This window comes from Alligator mississippiensis, chromosome 4 (genome assembly GCF_030867095.1).
Source record: "Alligator mississippiensis isolate rAllMis1 chromosome 4, rAllMis1, whole genome shotgun sequence".
NCBI lineage: Eukaryota > Metazoa > Chordata > Crocodylia > Alligatoridae > Alligator > Alligator mississippiensis.
Window position 1 is genome coordinate 93,656,863 of NC_081827.1, and position 22,474 is coordinate 93,679,336.

The 22,474-nt window shown below is 42.5% G+C and overlaps 2 protein-coding genes across 14 annotated transcripts in view; one reads left to right on the forward strand and one right to left on the reverse strand.

Annotated features, from left to right (window-relative positions):
- The window catches only part of APAF1 (apoptotic peptidase activating factor 1), a 71,936-nt gene extending 67,166 nt beyond the window's left edge, over positions 1–4,770 (reverse strand). For 4 of the 10 annotated variants that reach the window (XR_009461679.1, XR_009461677.1, XM_019480847.2 and 1 more), the window contains exon 1: positions 4,618–4,770. Coding sequence is in view for 2 of the 10 variants with exons in the window: in XM_019480847.2 (XP_019336392.1) it covers positions 4,618–4,763 (146 nt within the window). In the remaining 8 variants the exon portion in view is untranslated. Of the gene's footprint in view, positions 1–148; positions 258–352; positions 470–786; positions 898–4,617 lie in introns of all 10 variants that reach the window. The other 6 variants (XM_019480849.2, XM_014595153.3, XM_014595174.3 and 3 more) reach the window with 4 other exon arrangements.
- On the forward strand, positions 4,764–16,832 carry IKBIP (IKBKB interacting protein). Of its 4 annotated transcripts, none has more exons than XM_059726334.1 (4): positions 4,764–4,854; positions 6,648–6,880; positions 8,617–8,734; positions 15,594–16,832. In XM_059726334.1, the coding sequence occupies exons 2-4, from the start codon at positions 6,687–6,689 to the stop codon at positions 16,347–16,349; spliced, it is 1,068 nt and encodes a 355-aa protein (XP_059582317.1). In that variant the 5' UTR covers positions 4,764–4,854; positions 6,648–6,686; the 3' UTR covers positions 16,350–16,832. The 4 variants fall into 4 exon arrangements, with proteins under 4 accessions (XP_059582317.1, XP_006277501.2, XP_014450611.2 ...); XM_006277439.4 differs by lacking the exon at positions 15,594–16,832 and adding an exon at positions 9,877–14,114; XM_014595125.3 differs by lacking the exons at positions 4,764–4,854; positions 15,594–16,832 and adding exons at positions 4,933–5,185; positions 9,877–14,114.
- The last annotated feature ends 5,642 nt before the right edge of the window (positions 16,833–22,474 follow it).

A 22,474-nucleotide genomic window follows, 5' to 3' on the forward strand; every position in this document is an offset into this window, starting at 1 on the left:
ATCAGTGCAACCTCTACTCTACCCCGCTCCCAGCCAGAAGAGTGGTACCACGATTTGCAGAAAGGCTTACACGAGATTATTTTTTTATCATGAACAAAACAGCATACTTTGCCCTTATCTAATCTCAAAAATAATTTAATTGTTTTACCTGTAACTCTTCCCTTTCCAGCTTCTCCCCTCTGCCCCTTAAGTCAGCCTTAAGTAGGCACCCTCAGAAAATTTTAGCCCAAATGTTTTGTATTCAGCAAAATTAAAAACTGAAAATCAAGTCACAAAAAAACAGGATTAGAGAACCAGCAGCCCACTGAACCCACACAAGCAGATGAGGCATCCTCAGGGTCCTAGAGCCTACCTTATTCCATCTAGTGTCTCCACAGCATCAGCTGGTTGCTGGGGAGGTGTAGGATGCCGCCCACAGTGGAGACTGGATCTCAATCAGTGGTCCACTGTGGTAAAAGGTTGCCAAATCCTGACATAAATTTAATGTGTTGGACAAACATAATTATAGACTGCTGCTTGGGCCACTTGTAAGAACAAAGGTAGAGACAATTAAATTGAAAGGTAACACATTAACACCAAAAGGAAAAAAAAGTTGTGAAAAACACACACACACACACACAACTAATCAGAGGAACTCAGTACAAGTTAGCATGGACTCCAAGAGCTTAGGAGGATTCAAAGATTGCTTCTTTAACATACGCGACTCCAGATTAGTAACAAACACACACGCCCCCCCTCCCACCCCAGATGGGATATACAACTTTGTGCTGAAGGGTGTAAGCCGACCTTTAGTGAGGTAAGAAAGCTTCTTTAAGATAATTCCTCTATGCCTCCATGATTCCATATTCATCTCTTAGTGAATTTCTTGAACCTTCCTTCTGAACATATTATTGGCCACTGTCACCAAGCAGAGAAATGAACAAAATCAGTGCTGTTCGACCTTCCCAGGTTGAGTCAGAAAATTTGGCAACAGGGAAAACAGTGACAATTAACACTGCCACTGCTCCCTTGCTACCAAACTTTAAAGTCCCATGGGCAGATGACATGGACCCAATGGTCCTAGATTGGGTTAGCATACGGGGCCAGGGTGGCAAACCCAATCCAGCACATGTGGGTCCAGGGCCATGACTGGATCATGCCTGTGTGCCAGCCCTGTGCTGGATCTGGTCTGCAGCCCAATCCCTTGCACTGGACCCAGCCTGTTAACCAACCCCACATAACTCATCCAAACCACAGCCCAAAGTTGAGCTTCTGAAAGGGTTCTTCTGCACCCGCGCAAAAGGCAACTATTTGATTTTCAACACAAGTAAATATTCACATTTAAAAAATATATATCTATAGAAGTTTGTAAATCTATTCTTTAGGTCTCAAACATGTGACAATATCTTTTCAATTAAGGAGCAATATGGCAGTGCTACCCATTCCTAGTCTCCTCAGTGCAGAAACCATTTTCTTTTCAAATGCTTAGATCCTGGTCCTGCTTCATTGTCTAATTAAAAAGTGCCAACATGGTAGCACCTTCAGTTGTCCAACAGCCCCCAATTCTTTTTCTACATTAATTCAGGGTGTTGGCTGTAGCTGTGTTGATCTAAGGACATAGTCAAGGTTCTAATTAGTCGGTCTAATAAAAGATATCACATTTATCCAAAGAACCTTGTCTTCTACATTAAGACACAGGAAATGGTGTTTTTTTGGCAAGCGCTTGCCCTGCAAGGAAGTGGATGGAAGTTGCTACTCTGCCCTTGATTGGGACACGGAGGAGAGTCAGACCAAGAAAGGCAAAACACATGGCTAAAGACCAGCCTGTCCCCTGCATGAGCTGCCTACCCTGTTGCCCTGCCCAATGCAAGAGAGATGCTGAGACCAATGGGCTGAGGAGGCCTGGGAGATGGGGACTTATCTCCACGCTGACAGGGATGGGGCAGTTCCCCTGGAGCCTGCTGCGGTGTGCTCAGCCGGCCGGATCAGTGTCTGTGCTGCAAGAAGTTAAGTCGCCAACCCCCACATCTGAGAGGAGGCGGCAGCGTTGCCAGGTGTACAATAATTACTGTATTCGTACAATAATTTCAACCTTTGTACAATGTACAACCAATAATAGTAAAAGTGTTCAAAACATACTATAATTTACGAGGCAGCTAATAGATGCAGCATATGCAAAACTCATGTCTAAACTGATTTTTAGATATATTTTTTTTTTTAAGGAAAATTTTTCATGTCCCAAGTCAAATCATAGTTTCACAGTGCTTAGGGTCAGAAGGGACCTAAACAGATCATCAGGTACGACCCCCTGACCCAGGCAGAAACGGGTGCCAGGGTAATAACACTCCAGCCAAATATCTATCCAGCCTCCTCTTGAAGACCCCCAAGGTAGCAGAGAGTACCATTCCAGAGCCTAGCAACCCTAACCATAAAGTAAGGTCTCCCGATGTCCAGCCTGAACCTTCTCTCTAACTATTTGTGGCCGTTATTCCTAGTAACCACCAGTGGTGCATGAGGGAGCAGAGCCTCCCCCAATTCCCACTGGTCCCCACCCTGGTGAGTTTGTAAACGGCCACCAGATCCCCTCTCAGCCTTCTATTGTAGAGGCTGAATCCATTCAGGCCCTTTAGCCTCTCTTCATAGGGCCTGCCCTGTTGCCCCTTGACCATGCAAGTGGCCCTCCTCTGGACCCTCTCAATGCTAGCCACATCCCTCTTGAAGCGCGGCACCCAGAACTGGATGCAGTACTCCAACTGTGGCCTGACTAAAGCCACATGGAGGGGAAGGATCACCTCCCTGGACCTGCTTGTGATGCATTTGTAGATGCACGACAAGGTGCGTTTAGCTTTACTGACTGCTTCCTTGCATTGGTGACTCATATTCATCTAGAGTCAACAATGACTCCAAGATCCCTTTCTGCCACCATGTTGACTAAAAGGGTGTTCCCCAGCCTATAGGTGTGTTGCTGGTCCCTTCTCCCTAGATGCAGCACCTTCCACCTGTCTGCGTTGAATTCCATCCTATTCTCATCCGCCCACCTCTGTAACCTGTCTAGATCTAGCTGGATTCTGTCCCTCTCCTCCAGCGTGCCCACCTTGCCCCACATCTTGGTGTCATCAGTGAATCTGGACAGCGTGCTTTCCACACCCACATCCAGATCCCTGATAAAGATGTTGAACAGTACCAACAGGACAGAGCCCTGGGGGACTCCACTGCCCACATCCTCCCAGCTTGAAAACCACCACTCTCTGGGTGAGACCATCTAGCCAACTGGCCACCCATCTGACTGTGTAGTCATCAAAGCCACAGTCACCTAGCTTTTTTATGAAAGTGGGATGAGAAACAGTTTCTAAGGCCTTCTTGAAGTCCAGATAGACTACATCCACCTCAACACCCGCATCCAAGGACTTGGTGACCTGGTCATAAAAGGATACCAGGTTAGTCAGGCAGGACCTGCCCTCAATGAATCCATGTTTGTTGACCCGGAGCATTATCTCCACTGCTGAGCCCTTGCAGATGTGCTCCTTGATGATTTTCTCAAAGGTCTTCCCAAGGACCGAGGTAGGACTGACTGGCCTATAATTGCCAGGGTCCTCCTTTCTTCCCTTCTTGTAAATGGGGACCACACTGGCTCTTTTCCAAATCTCTGGTACCTGGCCAGAGCCCCATGAGTGCTCATAAAGCTGTGCCGGGGCCCCGCTATGACCCCCACCAAGTCAGTTCCAAATCTGAGAGTCAGGGGTCATCAGCTGGGGGTACATGTACCCTGAGGGTACTTTGGAAGGCCTCAGGAGTATGCGGCAACGGCACACAAAACACTGGTTTTGCTGCTGGACTGGGCAGTCCCCTCCCCCCCCAACACACGCTTGTTGAGTGGCTGCTGGGGGACTCTCCACTTCTTGACCAGGCACTGGGAGTACACCAATCAAAAAACATTGAAAGTCCCTGCTGCGAGTCATTTAAGAATCATATGTGGCCCTGCTACCAGTGAGCACCCTCCACCCCTGCCTGGGGCTTCAGATATTTCCAAATCCTTTGGTGAGCGTCCTACTGCAGGCCCAAGCCCAGAGACTTGAGGTTCAGATGCCCCCAGGGTTTTGCTTGCCCTCAGCCCTACAGCTGCAGGAGCAAGCTAGGGAGGAGTCTCCCATTTCCATGAAGTCGAGATCCTCCCACTGGAAATGAAAGTGAGAGGCTAACTGGTCTTTAGATTTGCTCCCTGCACTTTCTTCTACGCCTGCGTGCTTTAAAGTAAAGAAACGCTTCGACTTTCACCGCCCAGCTCTCGCTCCCTCGCTGCGACTCACAGCGCGCGAGATAAAGGAAAGGGACTTATCCGCATACTTGTTTGCACGCTCTTTTCCATATCTGCATCCCCCCACCCCCATGTACGACAGCTTTCCAGCAAACACGGTAGCGTTGAGGTTCTAACGCGATGATCTCACGTTAAGACCGGCTGAGGCCCGGGCAGACCCAGCAGCCCGCCCGGAGGGAAGCAGGCCCCGCCCCCTAGCCCCCGCAGTGACGTGCTGGGGGCGCCAACAGGCTCCGCCCCCTGCCGGCGCGGGGCAGGGGAAACCCTTCCCGCCCACCCAGGGGAGAAAGAAGCCGCCCCTCGAGCCCTTTCCCCGGGGTTACCTGGCGCGGAGCCCAGCCCCGAGGCTCCTGCACAGCCCAGCGCCGCCCGCCGCCACGTCCTCCTTCCGGGGGCTCGCGCTGTGCCACCGCCTCCTCCTCCTCCCCACCCGCAACGGGAACAAAGCTCCAGCCTCGGCAGTGCGCATGCGCGCCCCATCCCCCGGCAACGTGGCGCGCTCCAGTCGCCAGCGGCCCGGGGCAGGCGTTGGGCGGCGCGCGGCCGTAGCCCAGCCAGAGGTGACGGGGGGGGGAGGACAGCGCGACGCCGAGCGGGCGGGAGGGGGCGCGGGGCTGCTCTCCTGGCCCTTTCGTGTGGAGGGCGAGAGGCCCCTGTGGCCGCTTCTCCCCCCGCCCCTGCTCTCTGCACCCCTGGAGGGACATGGGAGGTGCCTGTGGGGGTGTGCAGGGAGGCCTGAGGTTGAATTGCAGTGCGTTGGAAAGCTCGTCTGAAGCCCTGCTACGCGTTGCATACATCACGCGGCTCACTGGTGCTTGGCGTAACACAAGTAGACCTGCCACAGGTGCCAAGTGGAGTGATGGCATCTGCACGGGCTGGGCTAGGTGCGTGGTAAGTGCACATCCCATGACCAACGCTGATGGGCCACAGGCAAGAAGTAACTATTGCACTGATCTGGCCCATCATGCAATAAAGGTAGACTGGCTGTAGGTGCTGTGTAATTATCGCACCATAAAAAATGAGGATTTAGGTATTAAAGAGAGCCAACCTGGTGCAAAGTTTGTGCTTGAAACGGCATAAGGACTCTAAAGCTGGATAGAAACCAGGTATAAACTGAACAGTGCAGCAGGGCCCTAACTCTGGCCCACCTGTGCAGTGGGTCCAATAAAAGATATTGCCCCCGGGACACCCTTGCTGCTCCCATTGAAGACGGCCAAGTGCTTTGAGGAAGCAGTAGTCATGTTACACAATCTTAGAGGGGGGGGGAGGCTGGAGCCAGAACTGCACATAGATACTACAGGCATGGGATGCATTTATAATCTAGCTTTGCCATTGCTCGTGCATATTCAGCTGCCTTGCTTTGTTTTCTTCTGCTTGTTTATTTTTCAGAACCCCTCAGCCACTACACATACACTTCCCTCTTTGTAATCAACTAGTTACATTCATAGTTGTGAAGGAGGAAAAGAAATAAAATCTAATCTTCCATTAAGAAATGATCCTAGTCCAGAGTCCGTGATACAGGATTTGGTTCTGGGCTGACCTGTGTTTTTTAGACTAAAAAAGATTAAAAAAAACACATTTGCCAGACTTAACAATATTACTTAAATATTTTTAAGTGATTCTGAGAGTCTAGAACCGCGAACCTCACTACTGAAGGATTGAGATTCTTGGCTTCCTGCCTGAACCCAGTAGGAGTGCCTAAAACTTTAAAAGTGAAATTTTTCAGTTTGTTTACCAAAAAAATGATTATACACTTGGATTTGTGTTAAACTAATAGATCTGGTGTTTTTAGTTTCAGCTATAAAGTCAAAGTAGAAATATCCTTAAATTACACCTGATTCTTAATTCCATATATTGTTTTTAGTCATTTGTCTTTCCCTTAGCTGCATAACAGTGACCACAAACAATAGAAAAAACAATCAAAAGAAAAGAATTAGTCAAACTGATTAAACCATTGAGCTGTCATGGAAACAGAAAATGTTCAAGTTGTTAAGTTTGAAAGAGAATACTCTGCTTGCATATGCACACACAGGGCAAGTTAATAGTATTCTTGGCCAACTGCCGTCAGCGTCTGTAGAATCTGCCTTTCATTTTCTTGAAAAGGAAAAGCATCCATTTTCAATATCGTTATGAACATTTAAGAAGCATCTTATATTCAGAAAGAATGGCATGACATAGCTTTTTATTTATTAGAAACTATTCATTATTTATTTATCATAACTTTCAAAAACATTGACACTCAGTTATGTTACTTAAAAACGAGTAGCTTATTTGTAGCGTAGCTGTCAAGCTGCATTTTGGGAAGTCTGGATTAACAGGGAAAAGGCTAACAATTTATTTTGCTTCCTTCTAGATCCCTCTTTAGTTTCTGCTTCCTAGAATCCATCCTAAAATGTCTGAACTTAAGCAAAGAAAGAAAGTTAGTCCTTCACCTAAGCTCAGTGAAGATCTGCACATGGCTGAGAAGCAAAGCAGCCATGGGGAACCATCAGGTCCCAGGAACAACAATAGTCAGAGTTCCTTTCCAAGAAACTCACAGACAGCCTTAAGCCTACTTTCCTTACTATTTTGCATAGTGCTGAGCTGGTAAGTGACCTTCCAAACGTAGGCAAATTTTTAGCCTTTGTTCAATTGTGTTCTTTTCTGGCTTTTTCCATGTCATACCTAGTGAAGTCCGCAAAGTAAAATATGAATGGAAGACAGCATTCAGTTCTAGTGTGTTCACACTCTAAAGGAAGATGGTGACAAACTTAGAAAGCATTCAGAAAGTTGTGGCAAACTGGAGGTCTGGAAACTGAAAGTGAAAATTTAAGTAATCTTGCTCTATTTTGCTTGAGCAAAGGATAGGTGACTTTATTATGCTTTATATGTATATATACACACAAGGATATTATTTTTAATACTGTTAGATTTAAAAAAAATCTTCCAGATCAAGGCATACACAAGATTCACTGGCTAGATTCATACGAGAAGTCAGTTTCTTGCAGTCGGGGTCATTAGCCATTGAAATAAGTTATGTAAGGCTTTGGGGGATATTCTGTCATGCAATATTTTTAAATCCACATTTGGTCTTTCAAAAAGATAAACTGTAGATCTACCACAAATCATGTGATCAACACAGAACTTACTCCGTGAAATTCTCTGGTTGTGTTATACAGGAGACTCCCATCATTATAATGGTACCTTCTGATTCTGAAAGGATATAGGTACAATCTTGGTTCTGTTTTAAACCAATGGCAAAACTTATTTCAGTGGGGCCAGAATTGCATCTTGTCTGTATAACAAGAGGGTGATCTAAAAATAAAAACTATTTAATAGTAGCTCTGCTTAGAACATGGACCAGCAAGCTTTTCAGGCTGTGGGCTAGATTGATCCAGTTCAGATCAGAGGGCTAATACACAGGTGGTAGAACTCAGATACTGCCACCACTTTTCTCATTGGCTGCAGGGGGAAAGCACCTGCCACTGCCAGTGTTCCCCCATAACGGCATGGGGAGTGTCCACAGCCAGCATTTCTTTCCCCCACCCCGTGGCAGCACAGTCTAGTAGCAGGCTCTCATTGCTTGCATTTTTGTACTGTAGACAGATAGGCTTCTGGGTCAACTCTTATTTAACTGGGAAAAGAGGAAATTTGAGAGAGTCTGTCTGGCTCCATATCTGAATACATGTTTTAATTCTTAAATTTGTCTTAAGTACGGGGGAAATATTGGGTCATTGACTAGGTACATTTCTCCAGCAGTTTTCAACCTGTGGTTAGACTGTGTAGGAGGTCCACAAAACGTGAATATTATCAATCAAAAGTATATGAATACCCACACTTATAATTCAAAGGGGTCTGTACCTCCATTAGAAATTTGTTTTAGGGGTCTGCAAATGAAAAAAGGTTGAAAACTACTGGTCTGGGGGATATAGATTATTTAACCATTCAAATAAGAGTTTCTTTAGACAAGTGATATTTTCAAAAACATACTTCTTAAGATATCTGATAGGTGTAAAAGATCTAATTTTCATCCAATAATTTAGAATTTAATTGGGCTAAGGTGATTACCTTAATCAGTCCCATTTCAGAATGAATGAGGGCCTGCTCACTCTTCCCCCCCCACCCACAGTCCTAAAATTAGGTAGAGATAAAAGCCTCCTTAAAAAGTAATTGGAGATCTAGTCTATTGTTGAATGAACCATGGGGTCAGCATCCCACAGTTCTGCTTCATGCAATAAAACAGACTCTACCTTAGAACCTTCTGCCCACTATATTGTAAAAGGATTGGGGACTAAACATTTAATACATACCAATTACATTCACCATTTTCTTACAATTTACAGGTTCTTATTTCAGCAGTCAAGCCAATTTGCTGTTATGGAAAAAAAGTATCATTTATTACAACTAGAAGTTGCAAAATTCCTGGACGTGGAAAATGAAGTCAACTTACTTTCCCAAAAGGTAATAATTAGAATTCTAATGGAATAACCTCTATTGTATATTAGCTGAAGACAGTGTTACTTAATATTACTGTATTCAAAATTAGTAATGCCTTTTCCAGTAACTTTAGATCAGTGTTTCTTAACCTGTGGGTCACAAGGAATATATGAAAGGGTGGCAAACAAACTTTAAAGATAGGTCAAACTTTAAAAACGGATTCTCCTTGAAAGGAGCAAAACATGGGAAACCATAGCTTTTCCCTTGGAAGCTGTCAGAGTTCCAGTCTGCAAGGGGACAGGTTGGCTGCACCCACACCTTGCCCCACCCACTGGGAGTGGGGCCTGGTGGCAGGGAGCAGTGAGTTGGGAGTGAGGGCCTTGGGTTGGGACTGGCCATTTATGTTTACAAATGGGTCCTGGTACAGAAGAGGTTGAGAACCACTGCCGTAGATGACTGAATAAAGTGTTTGGATAAAGAATGCTGTACAGTACTGTTTATTTTTAAATTTACAATGGAATGATAATGTTTACTTACATAGTGATATCAGCTTTGCTAAAGAGCTTTACAGGGAAAAGTGGCTCTTTTGATGTCAAAAGACAAATTCCCATTGGCATCAGCAGGGCCAGGACTTCACATTGCTCACATCTGCTACACTGTGAAAACCAAGGATGCAAGTCATCTTTAGTATGATGATATATTGTGGTGATACTAAGCTGATCAACTAATCTTAACTAGCTTATAATTTATTCTAAATTGTATGTTTGCTTCATATTTTGAGGCTACTTGATCTCTTTCTACAAGAATAAAGTTTTATGACAGTTCCATTTTTCATTAGTTAGGAATTGATTTTAAGGGTCCTTGAATATAGTAATTCAGGTATCAACCAAATAAAAAAAAAAGACTAGTGTTACTACTTCCAAGTAGCAAAAACAGCTTTGAAAAATTTGTCCTACAAATTCTCCTTGAAACTCTAGTATGCCAGATCATTTGGAATAAAATTTTAATGAAAATAAATAGCAAAACTGAAGCTGTGTATCAAGTGAAGTAGGTTCCAGCTGACCGAACCTTGTGAACATATAATGCTTCCATTTGCATAAATAAGTGCTGTTCCAATCTAACTCTCATTAAGTAGACATGGACATTGTTTTGTGTTACTAATGCAGCTTGAGTCTTCTGAAAGTATCCTGCAGGAAACTACCTCATCCATCTCAGTGGTGACTCAGCTTGAGCAGGACGTATCCACACTACGTAACATCATACATGACATCCAGAACACTGATCAGACACTCTCTAAAGAGATGCAAAGGCTTAATGAGAAATTTCAAAATGTTTCAGACTCCTGGAAAAGAAGCCTGGATGAAATGAATGCCAATACTAGTAGTTTAAAATCTGAAGCTAAACTCATACATACAGAAGTTACCTCCCAGATCAATGCAGTTGATCAAAGAATAAAATTTCTTACAGAAGGGGTAAAAGATTTAGAAGACAGTACAGCTAGAAATATTAAGACAATACAAAGACAGGAAGAAGATGAGCTTTCTAAAGTTGAAGAGCAACTGGACTTCCATACAAAGGCCGTTGAAAAATTAGAAGAACAGCAAAGTAGTCTGTTAGCCAAAGACACGGATATGAGTCAGAAACTTACAGACTATGAACCTAAAGTTACAGAGTGCAAGACCCACTTACCAACAATTGAAAACGCCGTTCATTCCATTCTTAGAGTGTCAAGTGAGTTGCTAGGCATGGAGAAAAAGATGGAAGATTTAGCAACACAGATGTTTACTATGGAAGATGGTATGCTAAAAACAGTGTCAGATATAGTAGAGATGCAGAAGATTCTTGAAGGAATGCAATATGACAACAGCATATTGAAACTGCAAAATGATATAGTTATTTTAAAAGAAAGAGTACATGACATTATGGTATCTTCAAATACAGGAAAAAAAACTTCAGAAAAATATGATCTAGAAAGTGAACTGATTTTGGATGATGAGTAATGAATTAAAGCAGTTTCATTTGTATGTAAAAATTGGACCAGTATGAACAATTATTTATAGCTCAGTTATGTAAATAAAGCTTATAAGCAAGTATTTAACAGGAATGTTGCAATTCATCTTAACAGGCTTTGGATCAGACTTCAAATGCACATGGTGCCAAAGAATATATACTACATATTGTGGGGAGGAAGTTAGAAACAGTTGTGGGAGAAGAATTGCAAAAACTATTTTTAAAAAGTTATAACTGTTTTGAAAATATTTTTAGAGTTCATGTTTCTTATTATTAAATGGGATTTGAACCAAACTTTTTAGGTTAAAGTTTGAATTCAAGTCAAAAGTTGGAGCCCAGCACACAACGTTATATTTTGTAATCAATAGAGTTTTTCCTAATTATAACTGTTTGCAATGTTGTATTTTGTTACCATATTAACTGACAAGTAACATGAAAAGTTAAGAACCTGCTTCCAAGGAAATTACATGCATTGTATTTTGCTTCTAATGAACTATAGCACTTAATTCAAACTTCTCAGTGTACTAGCTTTGTGAATTTTATTTTGATTAGTGGAACCAAATTTATTGCAGCTCTTTGAGAACATTAATTTTCTTCTCATTTAATTTGGATCAAGTTACTCCAGGTTTACACTGATGCAGCTGAACAAAGTGGGGCTAGGAGCCTGTCCATTTTTCTTCTGTGCAGGAGATCCTATTAACACCTACACATGATTTCTGTTGAAATTAAGATACTATAATTATCAGCTTTATAGAAAATCCTAGTTAATAGGCAACTCTAAGGGATAGTCCTTGTAGAATTTAAACTTGAGAACAGCAATGGAAGAGAGCTTTCAGAATATTGGTAATGAAGATGCACATAGAGGGACACTGATATATTGGTGCCATATCAGATCGGCACCGATAAAAGAAAAGTTAACATTATTGGCTATCAGCTTTTTTTAGTCACTGTAGCCGATAATGTACCAATAAATATAATGTGCCTTCCAGCCAGGGCTCCCACACACTGCATGCATGCCAGAAATGCAGCTGGGCAGTGTGGAGAGCAGTGCCCTGCAGGGGGGAGAGGAGGGGAAGGGCAGATTGAGGCCCCCTTGGTGAAGAAGGGAGCAGGGCTGGCACAGGGCAGTGAATAGGACCCCAGGGCTGGAGCTAGGGCAGGGGGTGGGATGGAGCCACAGGCAGCTTGTCCAGGGGATCAGCGTCCCCACACTTAGAAGTGGTGGTGGTGGCGGCTTTTGAACACTCATCAAATTAGCTTCAAGGGCTGCTGCCATTTTTAAGTGCTGGGATGCTTTTAGCAGCGGGGTGGAGGCAGGCTACTCGCTGTGGGTTTGGGACTCAGCCCTGCTGCCTTTGCCCCAAGAGCTGCATGCTGGCCATGCTGTGTCCCTTGCCCATCTAGCAGCAGGAAGCACAATTGGCTGCCCCCACAGGTGTTGAATGGGCATGGGGCGTTCAGCAAGCACACTGCTCCTGGGGCAAAGGCAGCAGAGCGAGATCCCCAAGCCCACAGCAAGCAGCCCATCTCTGCCCTTGCCTTGGTTGGCTCTGCTCCAGTTAAGTGTCCTGGTGCTTAAAAATGGTGGCAGTGGCGCTTGAATTAAAGCTCGTTCAATGAGCTTTAGTTCAAGCCCCCACCACCGTTTTTAAGCGCTGGGATGCTGATCCCCTGGACCAGCCACCCACAGGTATCTCAGCCCCAGGGTCTCATTCATTGCCCTGCCCCATTCTTTCCCTCATCATGGGGGCCTTGATCAGCCTTCCCCTCCACAGACTTACCTGCAAGGCTCTGCTATCCACCCTGCCCAGCTACATTCTTGTAAATCTGTTACAGGATTGCTCTCAGTCAATATGCTTGGTGAATAACTGGCTATTGGTATTGGCCAAGAAAATATTTAAATCGATGCACCCCATGATGTACATTTTAGTATAATTCCACACATTGGCCCAAATTCCCCTGTCAGCCACATGGGTACCAGTTGCTTGAACTCAGCAGAATTAGACAAATGCAGCCTTTTCAGCTTCTATGACTGCATCTAGCTCCAAATCTGGCCCTAGCCTGATAGAGGCCTGATCCCTCTGTGAAGGACCTACCCAGGCAGAGCCAATCCAGCCACATAGGGCTTGGAAATTTGTCCACAGCAGTCAAGTAGAGGCAGTGTTAATTACCACTGCTCCTCCACCACCACATTTCCAGATCCATGGGGACACCTGCTGGCTGGGTCACGTGGCTTGATGGGCTAGATCTGGCTTGAGGGTCGGGGTTGAGCACCCCTGCACTAATACAAATAAAAGAACATGGACTATTTTCATGGTTGCAGGTCATTTTTCAGAGGTGTCAGTTACCACTACTTTTCCTCCCTTGAAATTCTATATAACCATTCATTCACACAGCAAATGATTTTTGATTTTTTCCCCCCTTTCATATACTTGGTACCTAAGTGAACTTTTTACTCCATATTTACTACCAGTTAGATTCCTATTATTCCTACTATATCATAGTGAGAAATTGACTTAAGCTGAATAGCATTATTCTCTGGGAATAAATCAGTGACATTTTTGGGATTTCTTGTGAACTAGGGTGCTTACCTACTTCAGGAAGATTATTGTTGCTAGCTTCCTCCCCTTTGTCACGGGAATAAGAATGATGTAACTGTAAAGGTGTGTTTTAGATTATCAGGTGTCCCACAGTCACAAGACAGGTTGGTAGAGGTATTTATATAGAAATAAATAGTTTTGCAAAAAATAAAAGTCAGCATATCTGCCCCATATGGACCATGTCAGTGTTGGCTGCATTTAACCAGCATCATAGTTGGTTTCCATTAATGAGCACATGCTGCTTTTAGCAGCAGTTCAGAAGATAGGCAGTGTATCTAGTGTCGCTTCCTTGTAAGCAAATATAAAATGAGGGGCTTCCCCCTCTGCCCCATGTTGACTGAAGAAGAAAAAAACCTCATTGTAAATACAGTACTTTATGTAAATTAGCAAAGTATGTTCAGTACGTTAGATATGACTTTAGTCTGCCTACTAAAGCTGAGGGCAGCTATAGGCTTAATCTTAGATCTCAAGCGTACTTGGAACTTGAATATACATTAGATCTCTAGATCTACTTCCAATTTAAGAATCTGGCAATCAGAAATAACATGGCTCTGAGATCTTGAGTTGCACTTCGTGGGTTAATTTGTTCTGAAACAAATTGTTGCTTATTCACATTTATTATATATAGTGCTTAATTTTAATAAGTGCTGTGTATCTTTGATTATTACACCTATTAACTTGTCCCTTTTATGAAGTCTTATGTACCTTGAGTCACTTACATAAGGTTTTTTTGTTTGCTTTTTAAATCTGCCTACAATCTTGGTCAATAAAAACATGTTCTCACATTTCCCTAACTTGATTGGCACAGACTTTGAAATATGGATTGCTTTTATGGAAAAATGATAGTATAGAAAGTATAGTGTTTTATAGAAAAAACTCTTTCATTGCAAAATAAATGTTAGTATCTTTCACTAATTTCACCAATAATTGTGGGTCAGATAAAACCGTTGAGATCTGAATTGCAGTCTCAAGCCCCTTCTACATGTTACATATTATACAATTAACTGGTTAATTGCACAATAAATGTAGACATACCACACATGCAAGGTAATTATCACACCGTGAAAATGTCCACCCAGCTATAAAGAGATTGCTAGCCAGCTATAAAGTGTTTGAAAATGTGTAACAGCTTATATAGCTGGTGTCTATCCAGCTTTAATTTAAAGGTGTAGCAGGGCCCTAAGTCTTGCAAAAAGAGGTTTGGATTAGCTCAAAGTCCCTTGAAGTCTAGAATTTACACTGGAATAGAAAGTAGTGGGCACTACCTATTACAGAGCTCTTAGTCTAGAGTAATCCAAAACTGAAAGGTTCCACAGCTTTAAGAAATGATCCCCAAATGATGGGAGAGGGTTGCCAACTTCAGTGGAGCCAGGGTTTCAGAGGAGGATTTTTCAATCTGCTTAGGTCCCTAATCATCCCCACCCCCACTTTCCTTCCTTCTTTTTAAATGAAGTAGTAATTCATAAGCATTGTAAGACCTTCCTATTTGGGCAGACATTCAGTTAAAAAAAACCTAGCTAAGCTAGAATATTGGTTAGGGGGTGTTTTTATTTCACACTGATACTTTAGGCCCCCCTTAAGTTTTGTTCTCTTGTTTCTTCTCTTGTTTTTAAGTTATTCTGTCCTAGTCTTCTAAACTGACCTGAGTCCTTGTTTGGAAGGGCAGCATATAAATCAAATACAGCCTCAAATTGGCTTTCTTCTCTGCAAGGGAAAATGAATACACAAAACAGACTATTAGGGATGAAAACGTGTAAGCAGACTGTTGTGGATTCACAACAAATTGATCATGCTCTACAGATCTGATTAAATAAATAAAAAGAAGGGTGTACTTCAATAAATTTAAGGTCTCAGAAGCAGCTGTTGAACAGCATAATATATGGGCATAATGAAAAATTATTTAGTGTCAGCTAAAGCAAAAAAAAAAAAAAAAAAAGCAGGACCAAAGATCAGTTGCCGGACAGCAACAGAAATGGCGTTGGGCTCCATGTATGAGAATCGGTGGTAATCAATTATAACAATTGAGCTTGTTAATACACACACACACACACACACACACACACACACACACACACGAAAAATGTAATTCACAAATAGCTAAGACATGGTGAAAATACCAGTTTCTACAAAGCCTAATGGCCTAGGGATTCTCTGTTAGTTTAGATTTTGGAATAGAAAGAAAAAATTCTGTGAAATTTAAGTGAAATTTTGCTGCAAGTTAACTAGTGAAACGTGCTGATCTTGTGATTTTTTTTTTTTAAATCTCCCTCCAGTGTGAGAAGGCTAAAAACTTAATGGAACAATTGGAAGATCTTCAAGTATTCTCTCGTGTAAAATATCTACAAGAGGACATATATAGCATGAAAACATTGTCCAATAGCATAATCAAAGAAAAGGAGGATCTACAGAAGAATTTAACCACCCTTTTTCATGCAGTTACAAGAGTTGAGCAGAATACTGCTTCCACAGCAAAAGACATCACTCTAAAGATCGGAACAGTAAAAACTGATGTTAGACGAGTTTCAGGTCTGGTATCAGATATGACCTCCTTGACAGATTCTTTGCAAACACTAGAAGATAAAGTAGATAAAGTTGAAAAGAAGACAATAAAAAATATTGGCAATCTACTTACCAGCAGTATCGACCGCACTGCAAAACTGCAAAATTTGGCATCTGATAACTCAAGAAGAATTGAGCAAATTAAGACGACATTGTCTGATCTGAGAGGTGATTTTAACAGACATTCAGATAAGCTTTTAACTCTGGAAAGTGACAGAGTTAGAGTTCTTAAAACAGTTACATTTGCAAATGATTTAAAACCCAAGGTGTACAACCTAAAGAAAGACTTCGCCTGCTTGGAACCAATGATAAATGATCTAACCTTAAGAATTGGAAGACTGGTTGAAGATCTGTTACAACGAGAAAAAGAAATTGCCTTCTTGAATGATAAATTGTCCAATTTAACTAGAGTTCAGAATGAAATTAAAGATATGAAAGATGAAATAACCAAAATGTCAGATATTAATTAATTGCTGTCAGAAACCCAACTGCTTAACTTACAGCATTTGAAGCATGACAACCTATTTACAACCTAATTGGGCTTGGTACTAAACAAAAGGGAAAAAAATAAAGGCTGTTTTTGAAAGAAAATACTGAAACTTAATTGCGGCCCAGCCCTATTTGCTCTGAAGAAGATGGCTAAACTCCCAGTGGCTTGAAAACAACTGGAATTAGGCAATTCTTTAGCCAAAGTTATATTTTTAGAATGAATAAGTGTTTTGTTTCTTTTTTAAACTAGCAAATATTTTTAAATATATTTAAAAAATGCAAGGCATTTGGCTAAAAAGTGACTTACTAATTTGCTTTCATTGGTAAAGTGGGACCACAGATTGATAGCTAGTCTTAAGCTTTCCCTGCTGCTTTGAAAACGAGGGTAAAATTGTGGACTATAGATACAGGCTTAAAAATGATAGTTTCTCTTAAATAAAGATGAATTCTGTGATTTTCCCAAATTAGTTTTCATTTTTCAGTCCATCAACATGCCATAGATGTAAGCAAAGGGAGCAATGATAAGTAGTAGTGCTGGCTTTTGACAAGATTTCACTCAGATCAACATTACTTTTACTTCATTTAATGCAAAGTATTCCTTCTTTAACAGTAGTTGCACCAAACTGCAGCTTCATTATTCATTTTGATAACGAAGTACACCTCTTAGGGCAGTGGCTATCATCCTGTGGTCCATGGACCCTGGGGGTCCTCAGACTGTGTCAGCAGTCTGCGAGATGTCTATGATCAAAAGTATGTGATTCAAAGGGGTCCACATCTCCACACAATTTCCAAAGGGGTATGCAAATGAAAAAAAGGTTGAAAGCCACCGTGTCTTGGGGGATACAGTACTTTGAAAAAGCAAGCCCTTTCCCCAGTGTTGTCTTAATTCTGTTGTCTGTTCTTGTTGGGATACTTTTGCTCTTCATTAGTCCCCTGTGCATGGACTACACATCACGTGGTCTCTTAAGTGCTTGAGTGAAGAGCAAAATTGGTGCAGATACAGAAGCCAACAGACTTCCATGTATGTTACTGCTCTGGTGGGAGCAGAGTTAATGGAGAGCCTTAAGGGTTTGAGAGGGACAGAAGGGAAAGGTAGGTGGGAAGGAGGAGTTGCACTGAAGGAGAGCATGGGAGTAATAGGTTTAGCAGAGGAAACAGCAAGTAAGAAGCCATAGTAGGACAACTATTAAGGAAAGCAATTGTGAAAATCTTCGACCAAATTAGCCAGAAATCTTAGGACTACTGAAGATCTTCAGAACATTAGTATCTAGTAGGTACTGCTGTGTTGCTTAGTTTCTTACAGCTAATACCTACTGATAAACTGAAAAAAATTCCAATTTACCATTCTTGCTGTGTTTCTCCCCATGCATTAATGCTTCCCTTCCTTTCTTTTCCCATGGGTCTTGCGCAGACCTGTGACTTCTCTCTCCTGGGACCTCTATTCCACCAGCACTACCGTCTCCCCAACCTTCCCTATTTCCTGCTTGGCAGAGAAACTGTAAAGTGGGGTGTCGTGTGAAGAAATCAGGAGTCCTAATGAAAAATTGATTGAACAAGCTCAAATGAGAAAAAAAAAAAATCACAAGCTTAAATAATCAAACCAGTTCTTTTCTGAACAAACCCTATGCCCATTTTTGTGTTGCTTATTCTATCAATCACCGTTTATGCTGACAGGAAGAAAAGCATATATCTGGTTCCAAATACAGAGCAGATGGAGAGTGGGCCTGAGCTAGGAGACCATTTTTGTTGGACACAGGCACAAACCATCACTAACTGATGATATTTAGAATTGAAACAGGGATGATAATGAAGTAATCACAAGTCTCCAAGAATAGTTATACCCAGATAATTATCTTACTATGAAAAGCTGTTTACAGATCTGTAGTTTTTATCGTGTGTTCAGTGTCACTTGAGAACAGTTCCAGGTGTCCTTATAGCAGTTTTCAACAAAATATAACATTTTCATAGCCTCATTCCTTAGTTATAGAGGTATATGACATTTTAATAGACTCATCTGTTCTGGTCTTTCAAACCCAGATTAGATTTCTAAAATAGTTCTACTTATTGCTTTTATGAGGGAAGACTAAATTCATGTAAAATTACTGAAAATAGTTTGTTCTGCTCAAATATCTTGACTATATAAATATAAAATATCACAATCTATTCAAAGTACCCAAGTTATGAGTCAAGGCAGCTTGTTATTTACCATTAGAAAGCTGCTTCTTGTGCCTTCATCCCACCTGTTACTGTTTCAATACACTTGTTTTGTTTTCCAGGTTAGAAATAAATTGTGGTTTCAGTTGGTGTGAAATAGTAATAATTTAGAAATTGGTCATGTTGCCACGTAACTTTACCTTGTAATGATTTACCTTCACTCACAATAGGTCCCATTGATTTTAACTACCACTCTTCCTTAGCAAAAAAGAATTTAAGCAAAATTACAGGGAACATGTAAAATGGTATGGCCTATTGCCAGTGCCTAAAGAGCATCTACTTACAGGAGCTAGATCCAAGAGACATTTAGAAACCAGTTAGTTCTAGTAGCAGAAGCAAATACCTAAACCTCTTGTCCAGTGGTTTTCAATCTTTTTCAAGTGAAGGTATCCCTCCGTAACTTTTTTGGAATTTGGGGACTTCTCTAAAGCCTTCTCTAGCACTTAATAGTATGGTAATCCACCCCAAAAATTGCATCACTGATTACTCAGACTTGACACAAAGACTTTATAGTAGTCAGGGTACTCCATAGTGTCTTATTCCATGGCTTCAGTAAGTCACAATACAGAAGAAAGGCAATGTTCTGCCTTTACCCCACCTATTCCCAAAGACATTTTAAACACATTAGCGATGTGTAGCAGCTGCACATGTCTGTGGGCAGTTGGCACTCCCCACTCCCCCCGCCTTGCCACTGACATTGCTGACAGTGTCTGTGGGCAGTCGCCACTGGCTACCACAACCAGCGTCTGAGAGTGGTTGCTGACCCCTGGTCAGCGCTCGTGTCGTCCCCCACCCCCCCGCTGCCACGGCCACCTGCTGGAGCTTGCTGCCGCCATGCCCCTGCTACTGCTCCCAGTCTCCGAGGGCACGTCATTCATGTTTTAACATGTCCATTTGTTTTGCATTTTGATATTTACAGGTCAGCGACACGTCCTGAACCAGAAATTGTAATCAAGATCTTCGGTCCATTCTTAACACAAGTTGGGACCTACCAAAAATCATGATTTTGCGGAAAATACGAAGTCCAGCATTGCCTGCAAGTGGCAATGTCTGCAAGAGAGAAGACTTATTTAAAATAAAATGCTGGCTCCCAGTCATAGATGTTAGGGTCAGAAGGGCCCTCAATAGATCATCAAGTCCGACCCCCTGCATAGGCAGGAAAGAGTGCTGGGTTTATATGACCCCAGCCAGATGCCCATCTAACCTCCTCTTGAAGACCCCCAGGGTAGGGGAGAGCACTACCTCCCTTGGGAGCCCATTCTAGACCTTGGCCACTAACTGTGAAGAAGTTCTTCCTAATGTCCAGTCTAAATCTGCTCTCTGCTAGCTTATGGCCATTATTTCTTGTAACCCCCAGGGGCACCTTGGTGAGTAAAGCCTCACCAATTCCCTTCTGTGCCCCCGTGATGAACTTATAGGCAGCCACAAGGTCTCCTCTCAACCTTTTCTTGCGGAGGCTGAAGAGGTCCAGGTGCCCTAGACTCTCCTCATAGGGCTTGGCCTGCAAGCCCTTAACCATATGAGTGGCCCTTCTCTGGACCCTCTCCAGGTTATCCACATCCCTCTTGAAGTGCGGTGCCCAAAACTGCACACAGTATTCCAACTGCGGTCTGACCAGCGCCCGATAGAGGGGAAGTATCACCTCCTTGGACCTGTTCTGCTCTCAAACTGAATTTAGTATTTCCATTGTACAGTTAGAAGATTGCTACACTACCACATTATATACTAAACAGGTTTCAATTATGCATTAGAGAACTTAAAACTTACCTCTCCTAGAAGGTTACCATACAGGATTTTGAAGACTTCATAGAAACTAAATTTGCAGAGCCCTTGCATGGAATAGCCAAAAAAGGTTGGAGCCCATCCCTTAGCCAAACCACGAACACCATCTTCTTTAATTGTAACTGAGAAGTAACACCTCCTTGGTTCTGTTTAGCGTGCATCAGCAGATGCACAACAAAGTGCCATTAGCTTTTCTGATGACTTCGTCACACTGACGACTCACTGACAGTCCTCACAGTGCTGTGGCCCAGCTGCACAGCCTGCTAGGCAGGAAGAAGGTGCTGCCAACATAGAGAAGCCCAAGACAGCTGCTGCCTCTGCCCCACATCACTGATTGGCTGAGGGATGCCTGTCACGTGGCCCCACCCCTCTCCACCAACTGGGGGCCTGGGGTAGGGCCACATACCCTTATACTCCATGACAGATGGCAGGGCCATAACAGCTTTTGCAGCTAAAATCAGCAGTAAGGGGTGAGGCCACCAGGACACCTCAGCCAGAGGCATGGGGGGTGGGACCCTGCCACAATCAGCCCATGAAAACAACAACCAGCCCTGCAATCTTCCTGCTAAATCAGCTAGCCACCTCCCTAAATTGGGCAGACACCTAGTCATAGGCTACCATAGGAAAAAAAGGCTTATGGGAAGCTGCATTTAAGAGAGAAATTATTTGACCAGTTATTTTGCCCGTAACACCTCCCTTCCCCCAGTTGTAACTTTTAGTAGTATACTCTGTGTAGCAGAGAATGTTAAAAAAAATAAAAAAGCTATCCAAGAGATGCTCACATCTACTATAAGAACCAAGCTGGATATTTATTGTATTTTCATTGTGTACATTCATCTATAAAGAGATGATGTAGTAAGTGATTACAACCACATTTCATCTATAACCAAATTGTTATAGATTATACACATTTCCCAATAAATACTATCAGCATTATTTTAGCAGACGTCTAGCAATTTCAACACTACTAGCAGAAATCAGCATGTATTTGATGTATAATACAGTCCAAGAAGAGTAGTGTTTGGTTCTTAAAAGCTAGCATATGCATAGCCAGAAGTGATTACCATTCCAGTGGTAGCAAGAAAAGAGGAGACTTATTTACTCTTTCATGGACAGTACATCCAGACTTGCACAGTATTTCCACATAAAGCTTCGCAAAGTACTTTTAGTTAGACTTTCCTGAAGTTAGCCAAAGTAATCATGAATATTTGGTTTGAAATAATGTGCTCCCTTTCAATATCTTAACTCTTTGCAAAAGACTCTTGGATAAAAAAATTATGTAGTTAAGTCATAAAGAGAGAGTTAAAAATACAATAATAAGTCAACTAGAAAAACTGTACTCCCACCCTACCCTCCAAAACCTCTCTGGTAGTTTTGGAGGAAGAACCTAGGCAATTTCCTCATTTTCTACACATGTGGAGTTCTTGCATCCAAACAGAACATGCTTTATTCCAATCACAAAATGCAGTCAAATGAGCCATTAAAAGAAAAGCCAGCCTTGAAACATTACTTTATAAAAAAGGATATATAATAAATAGCCATACCATTTACATACAATTTCAGCTTCCCCTCAGTTTCCACAACATATTACACATTGGATGCATCTATATATTTACTGCAGAGCTGCCCAATTAGCTTGGCAGTAAAGTCTCAGTGTCTACCCATGATGCCCTATTAGGGCACAGGAACCCAACACCACTGTAGGTTAGTACTTGTATTTATAAGTACAATCCTGTAGTGGTGTTATTTACTGCCAGAAACACGTGTAGACACTGACAGCTGGCTGGGGCACTAGGGTGCTTCAGTGCAGGGTTTGCTTGCCAGCTTGCCCTGCACCAAGGCACCCTTGTGCCCCAGCCAGCCCCTCTGCACAACACTGAGCTGGGTCCCAGCTGCCCCAGGTGGGCTGGCTAGCAGGCCAACCCCTTCCCCGCCCCCTCCCAACTCTGCCACCTGGGGCTGCTGAGACCTGGCTTAATGTGCTGCAGTCCCAAGTGCACATGTAGACACAGTACCCGGAAGCAATAAACTCCAGTGAACAAAGCACCAGAGTTTATTACCCTGCATTAATTTCATGTGTAGATGTGCCCACTAAGTTCTGACTTTCTGC

Bases quoted from the DNA above. Each gene is read 5' to 3' on its own strand.
- IKBIP (XM_006277439.4), top strand. From the start codon at position 6,687: ATGTCTGAACTTAAGCAAAGAAAGAAAGTTAGTCCTTCACCTAAGCTC. The intron at 6,881-8,616 runs GTAAGTGACCTT...TACAATTTACAG, and splicing joins TTTTGCATAGTGCTGAGCTG to GTTCTTATTTCAGCAGTCAA. The intron at 8,735-9,876 runs GTAATAATTAGA...TTACTAATGCAG, and splicing joins TCAACTTACTTTCCCAAAAG to CTTGAGTCTTCTGAAAGTAT.